Source organism: Rousettus aegyptiacus, unplaced genomic scaffold (genome assembly GCF_014176215.1).
Source record: "Rousettus aegyptiacus isolate mRouAeg1 unplaced genomic scaffold, mRouAeg1.p scaffold_m13_p_1, whole genome shotgun sequence".
Taxonomy (NCBI): Eukaryota; Metazoa; Chordata; class Mammalia; order Chiroptera; family Pteropodidae; genus Rousettus; species Rousettus aegyptiacus.
The window spans coordinates 130,878,896-130,896,239 of record NW_023416284.1 but is presented as its reverse complement, the minus strand read 5'-3'; the positions used below and the strand labels follow the sequence as shown (position 1 = coordinate 130,896,239).

Below are 17,344 nucleotides of genomic sequence, written 5' to 3'. Positions count from 1 at the left end.
TGTTCAACTTCTTTGTTTCCTTATTGATCTTTTGTCTTCTCGTTCTAACCGTTAATGAAAATCAGGTATTGAAATCTCCTGCTGTGTTGTGTTGCTGTTTATTTCTCCTTTCAATTCTTGTCAAAGTTTGCTTCATATATTTAGGAACTGATTTTTGGTGCATAATTTAAAATCGTTATATATTTTTGGTGAATTGACCTTATATAAAGTCCTTATTTGTCTCTTTTAATATTTTTTGATAGAAAACCTGTTTTGTCTGATAATAATATGATCACTCATGCTCCCTTTTGGTTGTCATTTGCATGGATTTTTTTTTTTTTTTCATTTCTTCACTTTCGGCCTGTGTGTGTCCTTAGATCCAGAGCTAGTTTCCTGTAGATAGCATATAGTTTTAGCCAGGTTTTAAAATTCATTCAGATAATCTATGTCTTTTGATTGCAAGTTTAAACCATTTATATTTAAAGTAATTACTGATATGTTGTTTTCTGTATGTTTTGTAGGTTTTCGTCTCTCTTTTCAAATCTTACTACCTTCTTTTCTGTTTCATGAGGGTTCCCTGTTCATCTTTTAAGCTGCAACTAAGGTGTCTCTTCTAAACTCCCCGACGTTCAGTTGGATACTTTTTCTTTGTGCCTCTTATTGTTTCTGTGACTGTCTTCCTTACCAGATAAAAGTTCCTCAGGGGAAATATCTCCTTGGATTTGTACCCCAAGGACTTAACACAATGTCTGGCTCATAATGAGAAGTCAAAAATGTTTATTCACAAAAAGCAAACAATCTGATTAAAAAATGGGCAGAGAATCCAAGTGACACTTCTCCCAAGAAGACATGCAACTGGCCAACAGACATAGGAAAAGATGCTCAACTTCACTAGCTATTAAGAAAATGCAAATCAACACAATGAGATACCACCTCACACCTGTTAGAATGGCTATCATCAGCAAGACAAGTAATAGCAAGTGTTGGAGAGGCTGTGGGGAAAAAAGAAACCCCCATACACTGCTGGCGGGAATGTAAATTGGCACAGCCACTATGGAAAACAGTATAGAGATTTCTCAAAAAATTAAGAATAGAATTATCGTATGACCCAGCAATTCTTCTTTTGGATCTACTCCCCAAAATTTGAAATCATTTATCCATAAAGTTATATGCACTCCTATTTTCACTACAACATTACTCATGGTGGCTAAGACATGGAAACAACTGAAGTGTCCTTCATTATTTGATTGGATAAAGAAGATGTGGTACATATATATAATGGAATATCACTCAGCCATAAGAAAAGATGAAATACTGTTATTTGAGACAATGCAGATGGATATTGAGATTATCATGCTAAGTGAAATAAGTCAGACAGAAAAAGTTGAGAACTGTATGCTTTCACTTATATGTGGAATATGAAACTGAAAGCAACTAATGAACAAGACAGAAACTCATAGACACAGACAATAGTTTGGTGGTTACCAGAAGGAAGTGGGGAGGAGGGAGTTAGAAAAGGGTAAAGGGGGCAAATATATGGTGACAGAAGGAAATTAGACTGGGTGGTGAACACAAAATGCAATGTACAGATGATGTATTATAGAATAGTATACTTGGAAACCTATATAATTTTATTAACCAATGTCACCTGAATGAATTTAATTTAAACAATGTTTGTTGAAAATGAGTGCATTTTCAGTAGTAAACACTCGTGGTATGTACTTGTGGTTTTGTTTTCTCTTAGTCAAATGTCGCATGCCATGATCCTGGTTTCCGAACTTGAACAGGTACAATCTTAGGACTAGGTAGGGTAGCTTTAGCATTTGTTTCTCTTTGTTCTCAGACCTTTGGAAGTTCCTGTTATGTTATGCTGTCCTGTCTCAAAGTGGGGATGCATACATTGATATCGTCACTAACAAAGGAAAATACTCTTTCTTTTTGAAGGTTTGCCCTGAGGTATTTCAAGGACACTTCTCCAGTCTTTCAAAGACTCTTCCTGGAGAGTTCAGATGCTAATCCAGTCCGCTATGGGCGCAGGCGGATGAAGCTCCGGGACCTAATGGAAGCAGCCTACAAATTTTTGCAGCAAGAGCAGTCTGTGTTCCGGGAACTCTGGGACTGGAGTGTGTGTGTTCCTCTCCTCAGAAGCCATGATACCTTAGTCCGCTGGTACGTAGCTCTTGGACTTTCCTCTGCCTCTAATATGAGGATGGTAGAGGGCCGTGTAGAGTTGTGTGCATGAAGAGGGAAAGGAAACCATTTAAAATTTGTTATCCTTGTGCTGATGCCTTTGGGTTTTTATTTCCTTTCCTTAATCATGCATCATGTCAGAGGGTGAGATGATGCAGAGTTCTATCTTTTTCATGTTCTGTTGAGTGAATTCATTATATGTGATTTGTATTTTTTACTCTTAAATGTGTTACATTAATTCTATAAGATTTCCTTTGCTAGTGTTCATTTAGCTAGCAAATTTTCTTTATTCTTTAGAATCACCTGGAGGTCCTCTATTTATATACTTTGATTTTCTCTAGGTACACAGCCAATTGTCTTGCTTTGGTAACCTGTATGAATGAAGAGCACAAGATAACATTCCTTAAGAAGATTTTTAATAATGAGGAACTGATCCATTTTAGGTTGAGGTAAGCAGGAACATTCCTAGAGATCTTGATGTGGCTTTTCTGTGCATTAAAGTCATTGACTAGATCATCGTTTCACTCAGGTTACTAGAAGAGGCCCAGCTACAGGACTTGGAGAAAGCCTTGGTTTTGGCCAATCCGAAAGCTTCCCTTTGGCGTAAGGAGAAGGAACTGCGTTACTTACAGGGACACATTGTTTCTGCTGACCTGTCTTCCAGGGTGACAGCTGTGTGTGGTGTGGTGCTGCCTGGGCAGCCACCAGTCCCTGGAGAGCAGGTATGTTGGCATCAGTAGGATGTGTGCCCCTTCCCCCTCCTAAACACCTATAACAGAGCCTAGTACACTTTTTCCCTTGAGTGGGTTCTGCGTTATATATGTGAGCCAAATCGAGTTTGCCAAATTGCTATTCCATTTACAGAAGTATTCAAGGAGAGATTAGGAGAAATTTACCCAGGGCCTTCCTCTCATTTTCTTTTTCTCCCTAATCTATTGTTAAATTAGGAACTTAAAAAATGCCTGTGTGATTCTTTTAACTTTAGCGAAGTTCTTTCATATATCCTCTGATACACTTGCTATGACAGCTGTGTGAAGTTCAGTGGCGCATGTTGTGATGCCATATTTATGTAAAACAAAGGCAGAATGACTTGCACGGAGACCCTTGGGCTGTGCTTTGGCAGAGAGAAGGCTGTGCCCAGGTTAAAGTCCCATCAGCCTCCTTCTATCAGAATATTCTTTTTGCATATTGTGTGGGAGGCTGCTATCTGTAGTGAACTTCCCCTTGCCATATGAAATGAGCTTCTTTCCAAGAATGTGTCTTCAGACCACACTTTGGAAAGACTTTTCGATTATAATTTGGTTTCATAAAATAGAACCATTGGGAGCTCATCTGTTTACCTCCAGCAATCTTTTAGTCAGTTGTCACTTTGGTCAGATCCACACAGTTTTCTTCTTGGAACAAGTCCTGGGTCAGTCCTTAAATGATCAGTCTGTCACTGGGTAATACAATTTTTTTAAAAAAATTATAAGTGCAGTATATATATAAAAAAGCGCACATTTATTAAATGTACATCTCAGTGATTATTCATAAACCAAATACCTGTGTAAACTACACTAAAGCACCAGCACTTCTAAAGCCCCTGCGTTTCCCTTTAGTCACAAAGATGCCCCTGCCCGCCCCTCTTTAAACATAACTCTTCTGACAGAGGTTATGTTTGGATCAATAGAATTTGAACATAGGGAAGGATTCTAGTTGTGATGGGCTTAATGTTGGGCAGTAGTGGGGCACTAGGGCAGAGTACAGAATAGTATTATGGCCCAGCCGGCCTGCTAAATTGTTGAGAAAAACCTCAGAAATTTCAAGAACTTCCAGGCCTGAATCTCATTTTGTCCTCACATATCTTTAGGAGACTAGTCATGATTGAGAAGTTACTATTCTTTAAAAGTTAAGAATTATTTCATTTTTCCAAGAGGTCATTTTTCCTTTGTTATATTAGATGCATTATTATTTAAAAATTTTAAAGATTGTGGTAAACTACACATAGCATTTACTATCTTAAACATTTTTAAGTGTGCACTAAGTGGTGTTAAGTATATTCACATTGTTGCGCAAACTCCAGAACCTTTTCATCTTGCAAAACTGAAACTACCCATTAAACATATTGGATGCATTATTATTTTTAACTTTTTGTTATGGAAAATATCACAGGGTCCAAAGTAGAAACAATGGTCTAATGAACTCCCATCTACAATAATTATAAATTTGCGATCAGTTATGTTTCATTTATATTTATGTTTCATTTATATTTCTGCATACTTTCTCTACACCATTATTTTGAAAGCAGCTCCTAGATATTACATCATTTCATATCTAAATATTTTAATGTGTGTATATATGTATATGTAAAAGAAAAGCACTTTAAAAAATGACTCCAGTACTCTCTATAATACCTGAAAAAATTTTAGTAATTTTATAAAATATACTTTTAGTGTCCACCTTTACCTGATTGTCCCAGAAATGTATTGTGTGCATTTTTGATCTTAGATATGAAATCCAAAAATGTAGCGAGAGGAAGGAAAATAAAAATTCAGTTGTGGTTTACTTCTACTCCTTGTATGTCAGTTTTTTGGCTTATTAAACTTTGGGAGACTTTTTCTTAAATTTGTTAGCAAATTCTACCCTGCTCCCCACCCCAGGGCAGAAGGTGAGGGGAAGAAAGGAAAAAAGTCAGATTCTTACTTTGAATAACATACCTATCATAGTTCTGGTACTACTAATTATTGGCAGAGGTTTTTGTAAAGGTCAGTGGAAGTGTTGTAGAAATTTAATTAACCTGTACCCTTTGGAGGAAGGACTCTTGACATGTCTTTTATTTGTAACTTGCCTCCTTAGGCTAATAATAGGAGTTCTTCTCATGAACAGGAGCTGGCCTTTAGGTCTTATGTGCTGGTTGAGTCAGTCTGCAAAAATCTTCAGTCCTTGGCTATGGCAGTGGCGTCTCAGAATGCTGTGTTGTTGGAAGGACCAATAGGATGTGGCAAAACTTCCTTAGTTGAACATTTAGCTGCAATGACAGGTAGAAGAAAACCTCCTCAGCTTCTCAAAGTCCAGCTTGGAGATCAGACTGACAGTAAGGTAATTAAGAAATGGCAAATTTTGGTGGGTTAGCATGCTTGTAAATATTTGCATGAAAGTATTGTTTTTGCTAAGGAATTATGAGAATAGTTATTGATCTTCCCCATAACTGATGACCAAGCTGTAAAAACCTCAAGTGCCTGCTTATATCCTTATAGAAGTGTAATGGAATTAATGAAAAGATGTAGCATTGACACCTCAGTTATGTGATTTGAATAATTACTTCGTCTTCTTTCTGCAGATGCTGTTGGGAATGTATCGCTGCACAGATGTCCCAGGAGAGTTTGTGTGGCAGCCTGGCACCCTGACGCAAGCAGCCACAAAGGGACAGTGGATACTTCTGGAGGATATTGACTATGCTCCCTTAGATGTGGTGTGTCATTTTGCTAATTACTAACTTATCTCCTGTCTTTGAAGAGCATTTTGATTCTGGGGATGATTTAAACAACATAGATGTTTGATTATAGAGCAAACCAAGAAGTTCATTCGTGGTTACCCACCTAATCTGATTTGTGGTCTTGGATTACTTGGCTGGTCTCTTGTTTGATAGAAAATCGATAAAATTCTGCTTGTACTGTTTACTTTACTAGTTGAATATGTGACCAGTTTCATAGTAGTTTTGTCTTCCTTTCGTTGAATATGTGGCCAGTTGCACAGCCTTTTCAAGAATAGGCCTGGTGGGAAACATCTTACTCGTGTTACAGATACATCGAGAACTTTGAGACCCTACTTCCCAGGTGTGGCATCTATAGAGCAGTGGGCTGAGGACAGATAAAGGAAAAGATGATGTAATAAGAGCATATTTGTCTTTGTTCCATTAACAAAATATATTGGGTGTTTATTTTTAAAAAATGTCACTTTTCCATGTGTATAAAATTTCTGTGTTCCGTGTAAAGTATGACCAAAAATATATTGCAGGATGAAAATTTCTTACTTTGGGCAGGTTTTTCTGAGATTGGTTTTAATTTTAATGTGAACCTTAAAGTTACTTGCATATGGACCTTCCCCTCTTAGATATGGGAATAATAGAGGGGATGTGGAGAAGGGAGAAAGAAAATTTAGGGAGATATGAAAAGAAAGAAGTGGCTATAAATACTTGTATTTATGATGATTTTAGAGTCTGATGAAGTAAAGATGAAATGGGGTTATTGGCCCAGACAGGGCCTCACAGTTTGATCACCATATTCTAGGGTCTTAATGCTCAGTTTCATATGTCAGGAAACTCAGTTTGTTCAGTAAGCACAGAGCGAGAGCTGACTACTACTGATGGCACTTACAAATAAAACTGAATGTTAAACCACTGGGCCAATTTAAATGTTTTTGATGAGTTTTTTTCCCTTTCTGGTGCTCTCTTTCCTGGGCATATTTTCCAGACTATACCTGGAAGTCTGGGTACCCAGAATTCATTAAGATTATGTGTCTTCAAATTAGAGCCAAAGAAGATAGTGGAACATAAGGGATATCCTATCCATGCCATGGGAGCCTAGGGATTTAACCCTGTCTGATAGCTAAATACATTCTTTGATGACTAAGGCCAGATTCTGACAATTCTGTCTTGGTATCCCTCTTGCAATGTCTGATAAACATCAGGAAATTCCTGTACTTTCCATTTTGTGCAGACCATTTCCCTTCTATTAATACATTTGTTTCTACAGGGTATGTTGTTCAAATTGATAATATTTAAACTTAATTATCATTATAGTGAAGTTGTGTTTCCTTAAAAACATACCTGGATCCCTTGGTTATTATTTTGTTGTTTCCAGAACTTTTCAACAAATATTTTAAGGTAGCTTTTCCAGATTTCATTCAGGATGAGTTTCTTTAGTTTCAAGTTTTGGACTTATCTTGGAGTTGCTCCTATATTACTTTGGGCTTTCCTTTCAGCTCCTAGCCATGTGTAAGAAAATGATGTGTAATAAAGTTAGAGCCCTCTTCCTTAGCTTTTTCTTTTCAAACTTCCCATCTAAGCTCATGTCCCCTAGTTCACACTATATGTCTTTTGTCTACACTTTCTTCAAAAAATCTCTACTTGGATGTTCTTTAGCCAGTGGAAGTTCAAGATGTCCAAAATGGAACTTAATCTGTTCTGCCACACAGTTACTAAGCCAGAAGTTTGACGTCTTCTTTTTCTAGTCTCTCATTCAGTTGGTCTTATATTGTTTAGTACTTTTTCCTTATCTCTTCATTCTCCTTTCTCCTATCCCACTCCTTACAACAGGGCTTCTTATTTTTGTCTCTTTGTCTTTCTGTCTAGCTATTTTGCCTTTGTTACGTGACTAGTGTCCTTTTTCACCACCTCTTTCTCTCCAAGCGCGCTCCTTTTACTTTATCTTCCACATAGTTGTACAATTGATTTTCTAAAATAAAAAACGCAGTATTTTTCCCCAGGTGAAAATCCTCTTAATTTTTCATGAAAAATTTCAAACTCCTTAGTTCAGCACAGGAGATCTTGTATCATTTATTTCTAAGTCTTGTATTTTTTCACTACTACATATGCACATTGTGCCCCAACCATAACAGAATTCTCTCATGCTATACTCTTCGGCATATATGTTAATCCATATGCATATTTTGCCTGGAGTATATGTACCATTTCTCTCCCACCAAACCTGGCTAATTTCTGCTCATACTTTAAGATTCAGTGAATGTCATTATCTCTTGAATGACTTCACTGCCCTGCGTTTCAATCACTACATTCTGATTTACAGCCACCCTCTATCTTCACATATCACTTTGTACATCCTTGAGGTCACACTGGTCATGATGCATGGTGCTTTGCTATCTCTCATCAGATTTTAGGCTATAAAGCCTCAGTCATGTCTGGGTATATTAGTGTATTGCTTGATTCTAGTCCATAGTAGGCACTCTGTGAATAGTAAATGAATAAATTGTTCTTCTGCAGTGTAGATGGCTCCGACTTTGCCACCTGCCTTTTGACCCCAGTTCATGCCGTGAGATTTGGGGTTTCCTTTAATGGTGTGTTCACTGTTTGGAGAAAGAGTTGAGTTGTTTTTTGTTACTTCTGTCTTGATAGCTTTATCAGTGGGTTTTTGTGATTTAGGTTTCTGTGCTGATCCCTCTCTTGGAGAACGGAGAGCTTTTGATTCCTGGCCAAGGTGACTGTCTGAAAGTGGCTCCTGGATTTCAGTTCTTTGCTACCAGGAGGTATGTCTTATTAACATTTCTATTCTCAGTGTGGAGCCTCTTCCTCATAAGTGCGCACAGTAGAGTGAGTCCAAAAGTCCTGGAATAGAGTTCTCTGGGCCCACTTTAAGCAAGATTAGTTGGAACTGATGACAGATCCAGTCTTCTCATTTCTGACTATTTTTAAAGTAGATAATAAATTTAGAGAACATGTTTTTTTCCCTCACTTAAAAATAAAGCAGTTTAAAATTTTTTTATCTTGTTTTCAAAAATAATCAGAGATGAGCTGTTGTCAGATAGCCTTGGGTTTGAGTCCTCACACTTCATAGCTCTGTGTGCCTTGCTTGGGTCAACTGTGGCAGCCTTCTGTTTGTCATCTGGCCCATAAGCCCAACATAGTAGTATCTAGCAAAAGAAGGGATGTGAGGTTTTTTCACATGGGAGATGACATCTAGCAAGGATTAACCAGAGCCATAATTCAGGTTTAAAATTGGGAGTTTTATGTGACTCTTATTTTGAAATACAGACTCTTGAGCACTGGAGGAAATTGGTATCGACCGCTGAATAGTCATGCTACTCTGCTAGATAAATATTGGACCAAAATTCACCTGGATAACATGGATAAGACAGAACTGAATGAGGTATGTGGTTATTAGAAAGAAAATATCAGTGGTTTTCTTTTTTGCTTTTTATTATTAAAAGTTTCAGGCCTACATATAAATAGAGGAAACAGTATAACGAACCCCCAAAATACTCATCAACCTAAATTTACAGTTAATGTGCTAACATTTTACTATATTAACTTCATTTAGCATTTTTTATTCACTAATATACTTGAAAACAAATCCCATAATTTTATCTCCAAATACTTTCATGAATCCCTAAAAATTTAAGGACATTTCCATATAAAACCACAATAAAATTTATTATACTCAATAAAATCAACAGTAATTCCTCAGTACCATTTAAATCTCAGACCATATTTGCTGCCTCAGTTGTCCCCAAAGGATCTTTTTACTAAGTTGATTTGTAACTAATATCTTTTATACTCAGCAATTTAATTCACATTTTGATCTGGATATTAATGAAAATTGAGATTAATTATTTAATAGATTTTATACATCGATTCACTTTGTAGTATCACTGGTTACCCTCGATTTCTAAGAGATATACTTCACTTTACTCTGCTAACACTTCACCTCCCTTCATATCTACTGCCTTACTTGGCAAGTTTCCCATTTCCTAACTCTTCATCTTGGAGAGTAGCAGATAAAACATTGTCAGTGATTATTCAGGCATGCGGGGGAGTGCTTTGTGCTTTATTAGTGTAAGTTTTTAGATAAATAAGTGACATAAGACAGTCCTTTCAAATATTTTATCCAGCATTTTAGGCGTTTATTAGCAGAGGAGTTTTCAGGGTATCTAGTTCACCATATTACTGCAAAAAACTCACTCATTTAATCTCTGAGAAGTCCTGCCTTGCCAGTGTAATATTATAATTCTTTACCCTATTTTGCTCTTGTGAGTTTCTTATCTGTGTATTTCTGTGTCTGATATGTCTGTCTTTCTCCATCTTGCTGCCCTCAACTATAAGCTCTTCCAGCAACTTACTCACCTTTGTGTCCCCACCATCCACTCAGTGCCCGGCACTTCATAAACTCGTATTGCTGTCACATTGCAGCTTTCGCAATGGTAAACATTTAAATATTTGATCTTCAGACTTAAATTCCAGTCTGTTCTTTAAAAGAGAGGACTGAAGTTCATATTTAGGTATGGGAATTGAGAGAATGCGAAGAACATTTGATAACTACTCTTTTCTTACTTAACTGTATTTCTATACTTGAAATACAAGCCAAAGCTCATCTTCTATTCCTGCCATAAACAGCATTGAGTCATTCTGCTCACAGGAAGCGCAGCAGGAGCATTCACCTCCTACTTAGTGATGTATGTCATATTTAGATAGTTGACTTTGAGAAGCTCACTTGTTATTTTTAAGCTTCTAGACTTGCTAATAAATCCTAATAACACTGTCCTGAATAAATGACTGCAGGCTGAAACCCTCACATGTATTACTTAGGAAATAAAAGAATGTCTTATGCCGACTTTATAGGGAACACAAGGAACTGCATTTCCATAACTGCCAACCTGAGTCATCTTGTGCTTAGAAAGATTGTTTTTGACTTCTTGCTGAAATATCAAATTATACTATAAAAAATGAGCTGTTTATGTAATGCTGGTCTCATACCTAGTAAGTGCCAGAAACTCACCCCAGGCAGTTTCTCAAACCTTGTCTCCCTCGTACACCTTGCGTGTGTTAAGTGCTGGTGTCTTAGATGGCCTGCTTTCTCTGCTGGCAGTGCCCACTCAACAACCACTGAAGACCTCTGCCAGGTTTACCTCCTGCTCTGTGAAATCTTCCTCAATCTCACTAACAGAACTGACCACAATTACCCTTTGTGCTGCAAATCTGTTTTGCTTGCATTATCTACTTCTTAAGCTAAATGGAGTTTCTTAAGGGAGGGCGCCATTCCTTGTTTGTTTGTTTTCTTATCCCTGGAACAGTGCCTCACATAAAGCAGGCACTTAATAAATGCTTATCAAAAAAATGACTCTCCAAAATGCATATCAAATTAATAATAGAGCCATATCATGTCAGATTATTAAGTGATAACTATGTTTATATTTTTTTACTTTATGGCAATAAAAGATATTTTTTGGCTAAGGTAGAAAATGACTGGTTAGTAGGTACTTATAAATCTTTTCTATTTAGAACTTTTTTCCCAAGTAACTGAGTTTTTACCAAAGTGTTAAACTTGACAAAAGTTTTTCTAAATAAAAATAGCTCTTTTTCATCCTGATCATAAATATACATGCTTGTATAGTGGAATTACTACTGAGCAGTAAAAAGGAACGAACTGCTAATACATGCAATAATGTCTAGATGAATCTCAAAAACATGCTGATGAGAGAACCTGAACTACATACTGTATCCTATTTGATTCCATATACGTGACAGAATTAAAAGCAAAATCATGTGGATTGGAATCAGATTCATGATTCCCAGGGGCAGGGGTATAGGGGGAAGGGACTGATTACAAAAAGGGCATGAGGGAAAATTTTGTTTTAGGGATGATAGAAATTGTCTATATTTTGTTTGTGGTGACCAAGGTCATAAGTATATGACTGGTTTTATAAGTGTTCCCTCTGTATATAAAAATGTATATTCTGATATTTGAAAGATCCACATGTGTATTTATTAAATTGAATTTTAAATTTTCATTTTCTATCTTTATTTAATTTTTAATTCATCTGAAATATATTTTCAATAATATTTGTAAAAAAGGTATGAAGAAATAAAATCTGTTAGACCTACCACGAGATGACAGAGGTTTTAGTTCTTTATCTTTCTAAATATGTAGGCATTACATGTTTAATATGTACAAAATTTTTGGCTATTTCATTTATAAATTGGAAACAATATATTTCTTTTCAGGCTAACTTAAATGTACTGGATGGTAACATTTCTAATACATATATGATGTTTTCTTCTCAAATAGACTTGACTGAACAATTCCATGTCATAAAACATTGGAACCAATATGAACACCAACTATTATATTGCAGAAAATCTACATAGTTATCAAAGTGAATAAAAGGAGATCTTTTGCTTTTTAAATTGTCTGCTTTTTAAAGATCCTCTGCTTTTTTTAGTACTTAACATAGCTCCTTTTATGGCAATCTGCTTTTTAAAAGGTTATGTTTTACTTTCTCATTAATTGCTTCTAATTTGCTTTTGACTGAGAAATGACATAATGAATCTTACTAGAATTGTTTTTACAGTTAGAGTAAATATCACCTGCAGGATTCTTCAGTGAGTAAATTCCTGGGACTTGGATGTATATGTTGCTCAGAGATCCTTTTCCCGTCTGGCTTCTATACCCTAAGCTCTGTTAGTTACAGATGGAGAGATTGCCGGACAACCGAGTTCTTGGTGGAGAAAAAGTCATGGTCTTTGAAGGGGAATGGGCTGTGTAAAAGGGCAGAAGTTCTTACACTTGGTAAAGATGACAAATTTTACAGAGAAATACATTTTTTTGTTGTTGACTAGTGTCAGGAGCAGTTTACACGTGCTTTTAAAAATCACTACATCTGCTGCTGATTTTTCTTTCCTTTCTTTTATTCCTATCAGGTTCTTCAAAACAGGTACCCCAGCCTATTGGCAGCAACTGATCACCTGCTAGACATTTACATTCAGCTTACAGGAGAGAAACATCACTGTCCGAGTGATAGTTCCATTGAATACGAACAGGCACCTCAAGAAGTTTCAGAAGCCAGAAGAGAAAATAAAAGACTGTGCCTTGAGGGAAGAGAATTGTCTCTCAGGTACTGAACTAAACACTTTTTTGAATTGATCTTTTAAAAACTTCCCTCAAAATTTCTTACCAACTGGACCTGAGTGCTTATGAGAGGTCAGGGTTGAGATTAGACTTCTAGGCTGCTTCATGATGTCAGACCACTTTTTCAGATCTGTAATTACCGGTTAGGAAGGCTTTTAAAGGTAACATTATTTTCACTTTAAAAATAACTTTTAAAGCCAAAGCTGGGAATAGTTACTGACGTAGTTTTTTTCACTGGATGTCCCTTTGTGACACCTCTGGTATTCAATAAGACCCTTGGATTTTGCTGTGTATAGTGAGTTCAGTTCCTTTTCTCTCCATTCTCCTTGGTTGACTTGTCCTTTGAGGAGTTCTCTCTGAGAGTTGCTTTCCCATCCTGATAACCTTACCTGGCATGTAAGGGAGAGAAATGATAACAGATCACTTCCTGGTAGGGGTAGGGACTAGTACCACTCACTTATTTTTAACCCTGATACTATTTATCTTCACATCGTCAGAAAAAAGGAGCGACTTCTGTGTCATATATTCTCAGACTGAAGTGGAAACTCTAATTCCTTTGCTGTCATTAACCTGTGGTTTTTATTTGTTGGTTTTTTTTTTTTTTTTTAAAGGGATCTACTGAATTGGTGTAATAGGATTGCCCATAGCTTTGACAGTCTGTCTTCATCTGCATCATTAAATATTTTTCAAGAGGTAAGATATAGTCGTTTTGCTTGTTTTCTCTATGGCCTAACAGGCTGTTGATTTCCATTGTGATTTTCTGTCTTTCAGCTGCCATCAGAGTTTTTCTTTTGTGTGAATATTGTTTGTTATCCTTAGCTAGTTGAAACCAAACTAATGTTACCTTGAAACTAATTGGTCATAATAAATACTTTGTGGTCTTTGAAACAGTTTACTACTTAATTAAGTATAGTTTGAGATAGTGAAACAGGAACTGAAATTGGAGGAAAAATGAAAAAAATCTCCCAGGTGTTTTTAAAATGTTTAAGTTTATTCCTATATATAATTTCTTAATTTCTTTGATAGATTTGTATTTCTTTGCTTGCCTTAGTAGGGCCTTTAATTTTAGTCCAGAGAAATTTATGTGGGAATTACAAAATGTAACCTTGTATGCTGGGCTTGGGAAAAAATAAATGTGTTGTGTGGGAAGGAAGCCCTATTGAATTACGGCTCTGCCATATTTAATAAGAACAAAGATAAATCTATTCCCTACTGCTTAAAAATAGAAATGGTACTGCCTGAAGATCTGTGGTCTCTTAAAACATTGATCAGTATTGATTATAAATTGTTCTTGTTTCTGTTAGCTGGGACTGAGGGAGAGAATAGTGACCCAGTTTGGTTTGCAGTATTTCTTTGTGCTTGGTAAAATTACTTGGAGCAGAATGAAACCTCATTTGGAGAGCATACTGTAGCTCAGCTGAACTCTGAAATACTGTGTACCAGTCCTTTTATCTCATTCTTCTCTCCAGTGAACTCTTCTTCCTATTCTTCTACATTTCTCCTGTTCTTCATAGGCAACTTCTTTTGTACTTTTAAAATAAAACTGTGACATGATAGGATTTCTCTTATTTTCTTTAGTCTCTCTTTTAGAATGTTATTGTGTGTGTGTGTATATATATATAAAATTACTTTATTGAGATATAATTTACTTATAAAATTCACTCTTCAAGTGTAAAATTCATTGGATGTATATACTACATTTTGTTTATCCATTGGTTGATGAATATTTGGGTTTTCACCTTTCGTCTGTTGTGAATAATGCTGTTGTGAACATTCATATACAAATATTTTATTAGTATAAAAGCAGTGTATATGTACTGTTCAAAGTGGGAAAATATAGGAAGGCAAAATGCTAAAGTGAAAATATTCTCCTATCCAGGGATTTCCCAGTACTATTAAGATTTTAGTGTATCTCTTTCCAGATCTTTTCTATGTGTATAGGCTTAAGAACTCTTAATGTATCAGAGTCTCCCTTTTAAAGATACTGTACTACCTTTTTGAAGAGAACAGGCCAGTGTTTTGCAAAGTGATCCACCTTCTGGCTTTATCTGGTTGCTTTTTTTGGCTCCGACACCACCTAGTATTCTCCAGTTAAATCCAATTCTTAAACTGACTGCTTAGAGTTAGTGTAGACTTTGTAAGTTCAAGAACTCAGTTCTTCACAAGACTGCCCTTACTTCAGACTTTGGCCATAAGTCTTGGGGGCCACACTCACACTTGTGACCTACCAGCTATAAATTCAGGGCTTCCCACTAACTCCTCAGGTTTAATAATCGACTCACAGAACTCATTGAAAGCAATGTACAGTACAGGTTACAGTTGTAATACAAAAGATATAACTCAGCAACAGTCAAATGGGAGAGATGCATTGGGCAAGGTCTCAAGGGTCCTAAGGGTCCCAAGAGCTTCTGTTCCTGTGAAGTCAGGGTGTGCCACCTTTCCAGTACATCAGTATGACCACCTACAAGGAAGCACTCCAGGCTTTAGATATCCAGCATTTTATTGAGCTCTTACTATGTCATTGGCCACCAAAGTGAGCTCAGTCTCCAGCCCCTCACTATTCCCCAAAGATTACAGGTAGAGCTGAAAGTTTCAACCCTCCAGTCAGTGCTTGGTCTTTCTGGCCTTGCCAGCCCCACCCTTACACTAGGGCCCATTCTGAAGTCAGTTTATTTAGCATAATAAACTCTGGTATAGTCCAGAGGGACCCTAGTGAATAACAAAAGACAATCCTCACTCTTGGCAATTCCAAGGATTTTTGAAGCTCTGTACAAGGAATTGAGGACAAAGACCAAATAAACCCTCTCTCTCTTTTTTAAATGCTTAACTGAATTTTATTGACATACTTGGTGGCAGAACCGGATGCAGTCAGCCCTCACTTAACGTTGTTGATAGGTTCTTGGAAACTGCAACTTTAAGGCAAACAAGGTATAACAAAACCAATTTTATTATAGGTTAATCGATATAAACAAGAGTTAAGTTCATGCAGCATATTTCTGGTCACAAAACTTTTAAATAAAGACCCCAGACACTTCTAACATTAAATGAAATAAATGTGAGCCGTACATATATTTAAGAAAGATTAATAAAAGCGAGTAAGATAATTATTTTCCATTTCAGGGTTGAGGGTGGCCAGAGCTGCCCCCAGCAGCTAAGGGCAAAAAATGGGACCCAACACTGGACAGGCCGTCTTTCCCTCATAGGGTACACTCACACCTAAACCCACACTCACTCACACTGGGACAATTTAGACATGTCAACTTTTGGGATGTGAGAGGAACCCAGAGTACCCAGAGAAAACCCCACACAGACATAGGGGTAATGTGCAAACCACACATATTGTGGCCTCGGCCAGGAATCAGTTCTTTTTTCTCATCAACATCATAATGAAAAGATGTTGAATAAAATGATGTTACTTGAAGATTTCCTGTATATTTTTTGTTTTGCCACACTCATGATATTTTTTTCCTTGTTATTTTCTCTCTTGTTCTTGTAAATAGAAGTTTAACAAAATATTAGAGGTATTCACATTCAACTTTTTAAAGGTATAATCCATTACATCAGAAGACACATACATGGTTGACCTATCAGTAGTTGCTAAGATTGAGTACTCAATTAGAATAATGACATGTCATTACTTTATTGCATGTGAAGTTTCCCTTTATAGCTAGAAAATCATCTCTTGGTTTTACTTCCACCAACTGAGTGTTGGTTTCCTCACAAACCATATGCCTGATGATTAACACTAATTGCTATTTTTTGCTTGAATTTCAGATTTGCAAAGGTGGGGTTTTTTGGTTTGTTTATAATTAACCAGTATTTTGTTAGTAAAACCTTTTGTTTGTGTCCTGCCTTTACTATGGTAAGGTGCTAGAGTCTAGGATTGGTACCTTATTTGTATCTCCCTGGTTTTGCAGAAATTTTCCTGCTGGATTTTATGTTCCTTCCTTTCATGACTAAGATAGTGATGCTCTGTTATTAATGTACTATTTTAAAAATCATTTGGCTTTGACTTTGCTTATTTTAATAGGCTCTGGACTGTTTCACAGCAATGCTTTCTAAGCATACAAACAAACTGAAAATGGCAGAAGTCATTGGAAGCAAATTGAACATTTCCAAGAAAAAGGTATATAGTACTATTTTTACTTCCCTGTTCAAAGGAAAGTGAGATGTTTAGTTTACTTGTTGATTTCTGGTCCTTACCTGGAACAGCTTTTGCAGTAACTGCCTCCTCTGTCAAAGTTGGTAGTTTCATTGCTGCCTGTCATGGACATAATGTTCTCACCATTTCTTAGATAAGTAGTTCTCTATGTGTTCCACATTTTTAAAATGAGCTTCCTAGTATCCTGTATCACATGCATGCCTTATTCTCCAGCATTTTAATGAGCATAGTATTCTGTAGGTTGTGGACTCAGGACTGGAACTGTGTCTTAGTAACACCTTTGCAGTTTTATGCACAATTAAATTTTTTCCAGCTTTTTAAAAATAATCTTCAAGTGTCAGAAAAGTTGAGAAAAGAATAGTACCAGTGAACACTTGTATACCTACTACTTAGG

The 17,344-nt window shown here is 36.5% G+C and overlaps 1 protein-coding gene across 3 annotated transcripts in view; it reads left to right on the top strand.

Annotated features, from left to right (window-relative positions):
• MDN1 (midasin AAA ATPase 1) overlaps window positions 1-17,344 on the top strand; it is a 139,326-nt gene that overhangs the window by 17,421 nt on the left and 104,561 nt on the right. For 2 of the 3 annotated variants that reach the window (XM_036220107.1, XM_016140603.2), the window contains exons 3-12: window positions 1,924-2,148; window positions 2,511-2,618; window positions 2,699-2,891; window positions 5,005-5,247; window positions 5,489-5,620; window positions 8,309-8,412; window positions 8,918-9,032; window positions 12,581-12,774; window positions 13,400-13,481; window positions 16,819-16,914. In XM_036220107.1, coding sequence (XP_036076000.1) covers window positions 1,924-2,148; window positions 2,511-2,618; window positions 2,699-2,891; window positions 5,005-5,247; window positions 5,489-5,620; window positions 8,309-8,412; window positions 8,918-9,032; window positions 12,581-12,774; window positions 13,400-13,481; window positions 16,819-16,914 — 1,492 coding nt within the window. The remainder of the gene's footprint in view (window positions 1-1,923; window positions 2,149-2,510; window positions 2,619-2,698; window positions 2,892-5,004; window positions 5,248-5,488; window positions 5,621-8,308; window positions 8,413-8,917; window positions 9,033-12,580; window positions 12,775-13,399; window positions 13,482-16,818; window positions 16,915-17,344) is intronic. The other variant, XM_036220108.1, reaches the window with a different exon arrangement.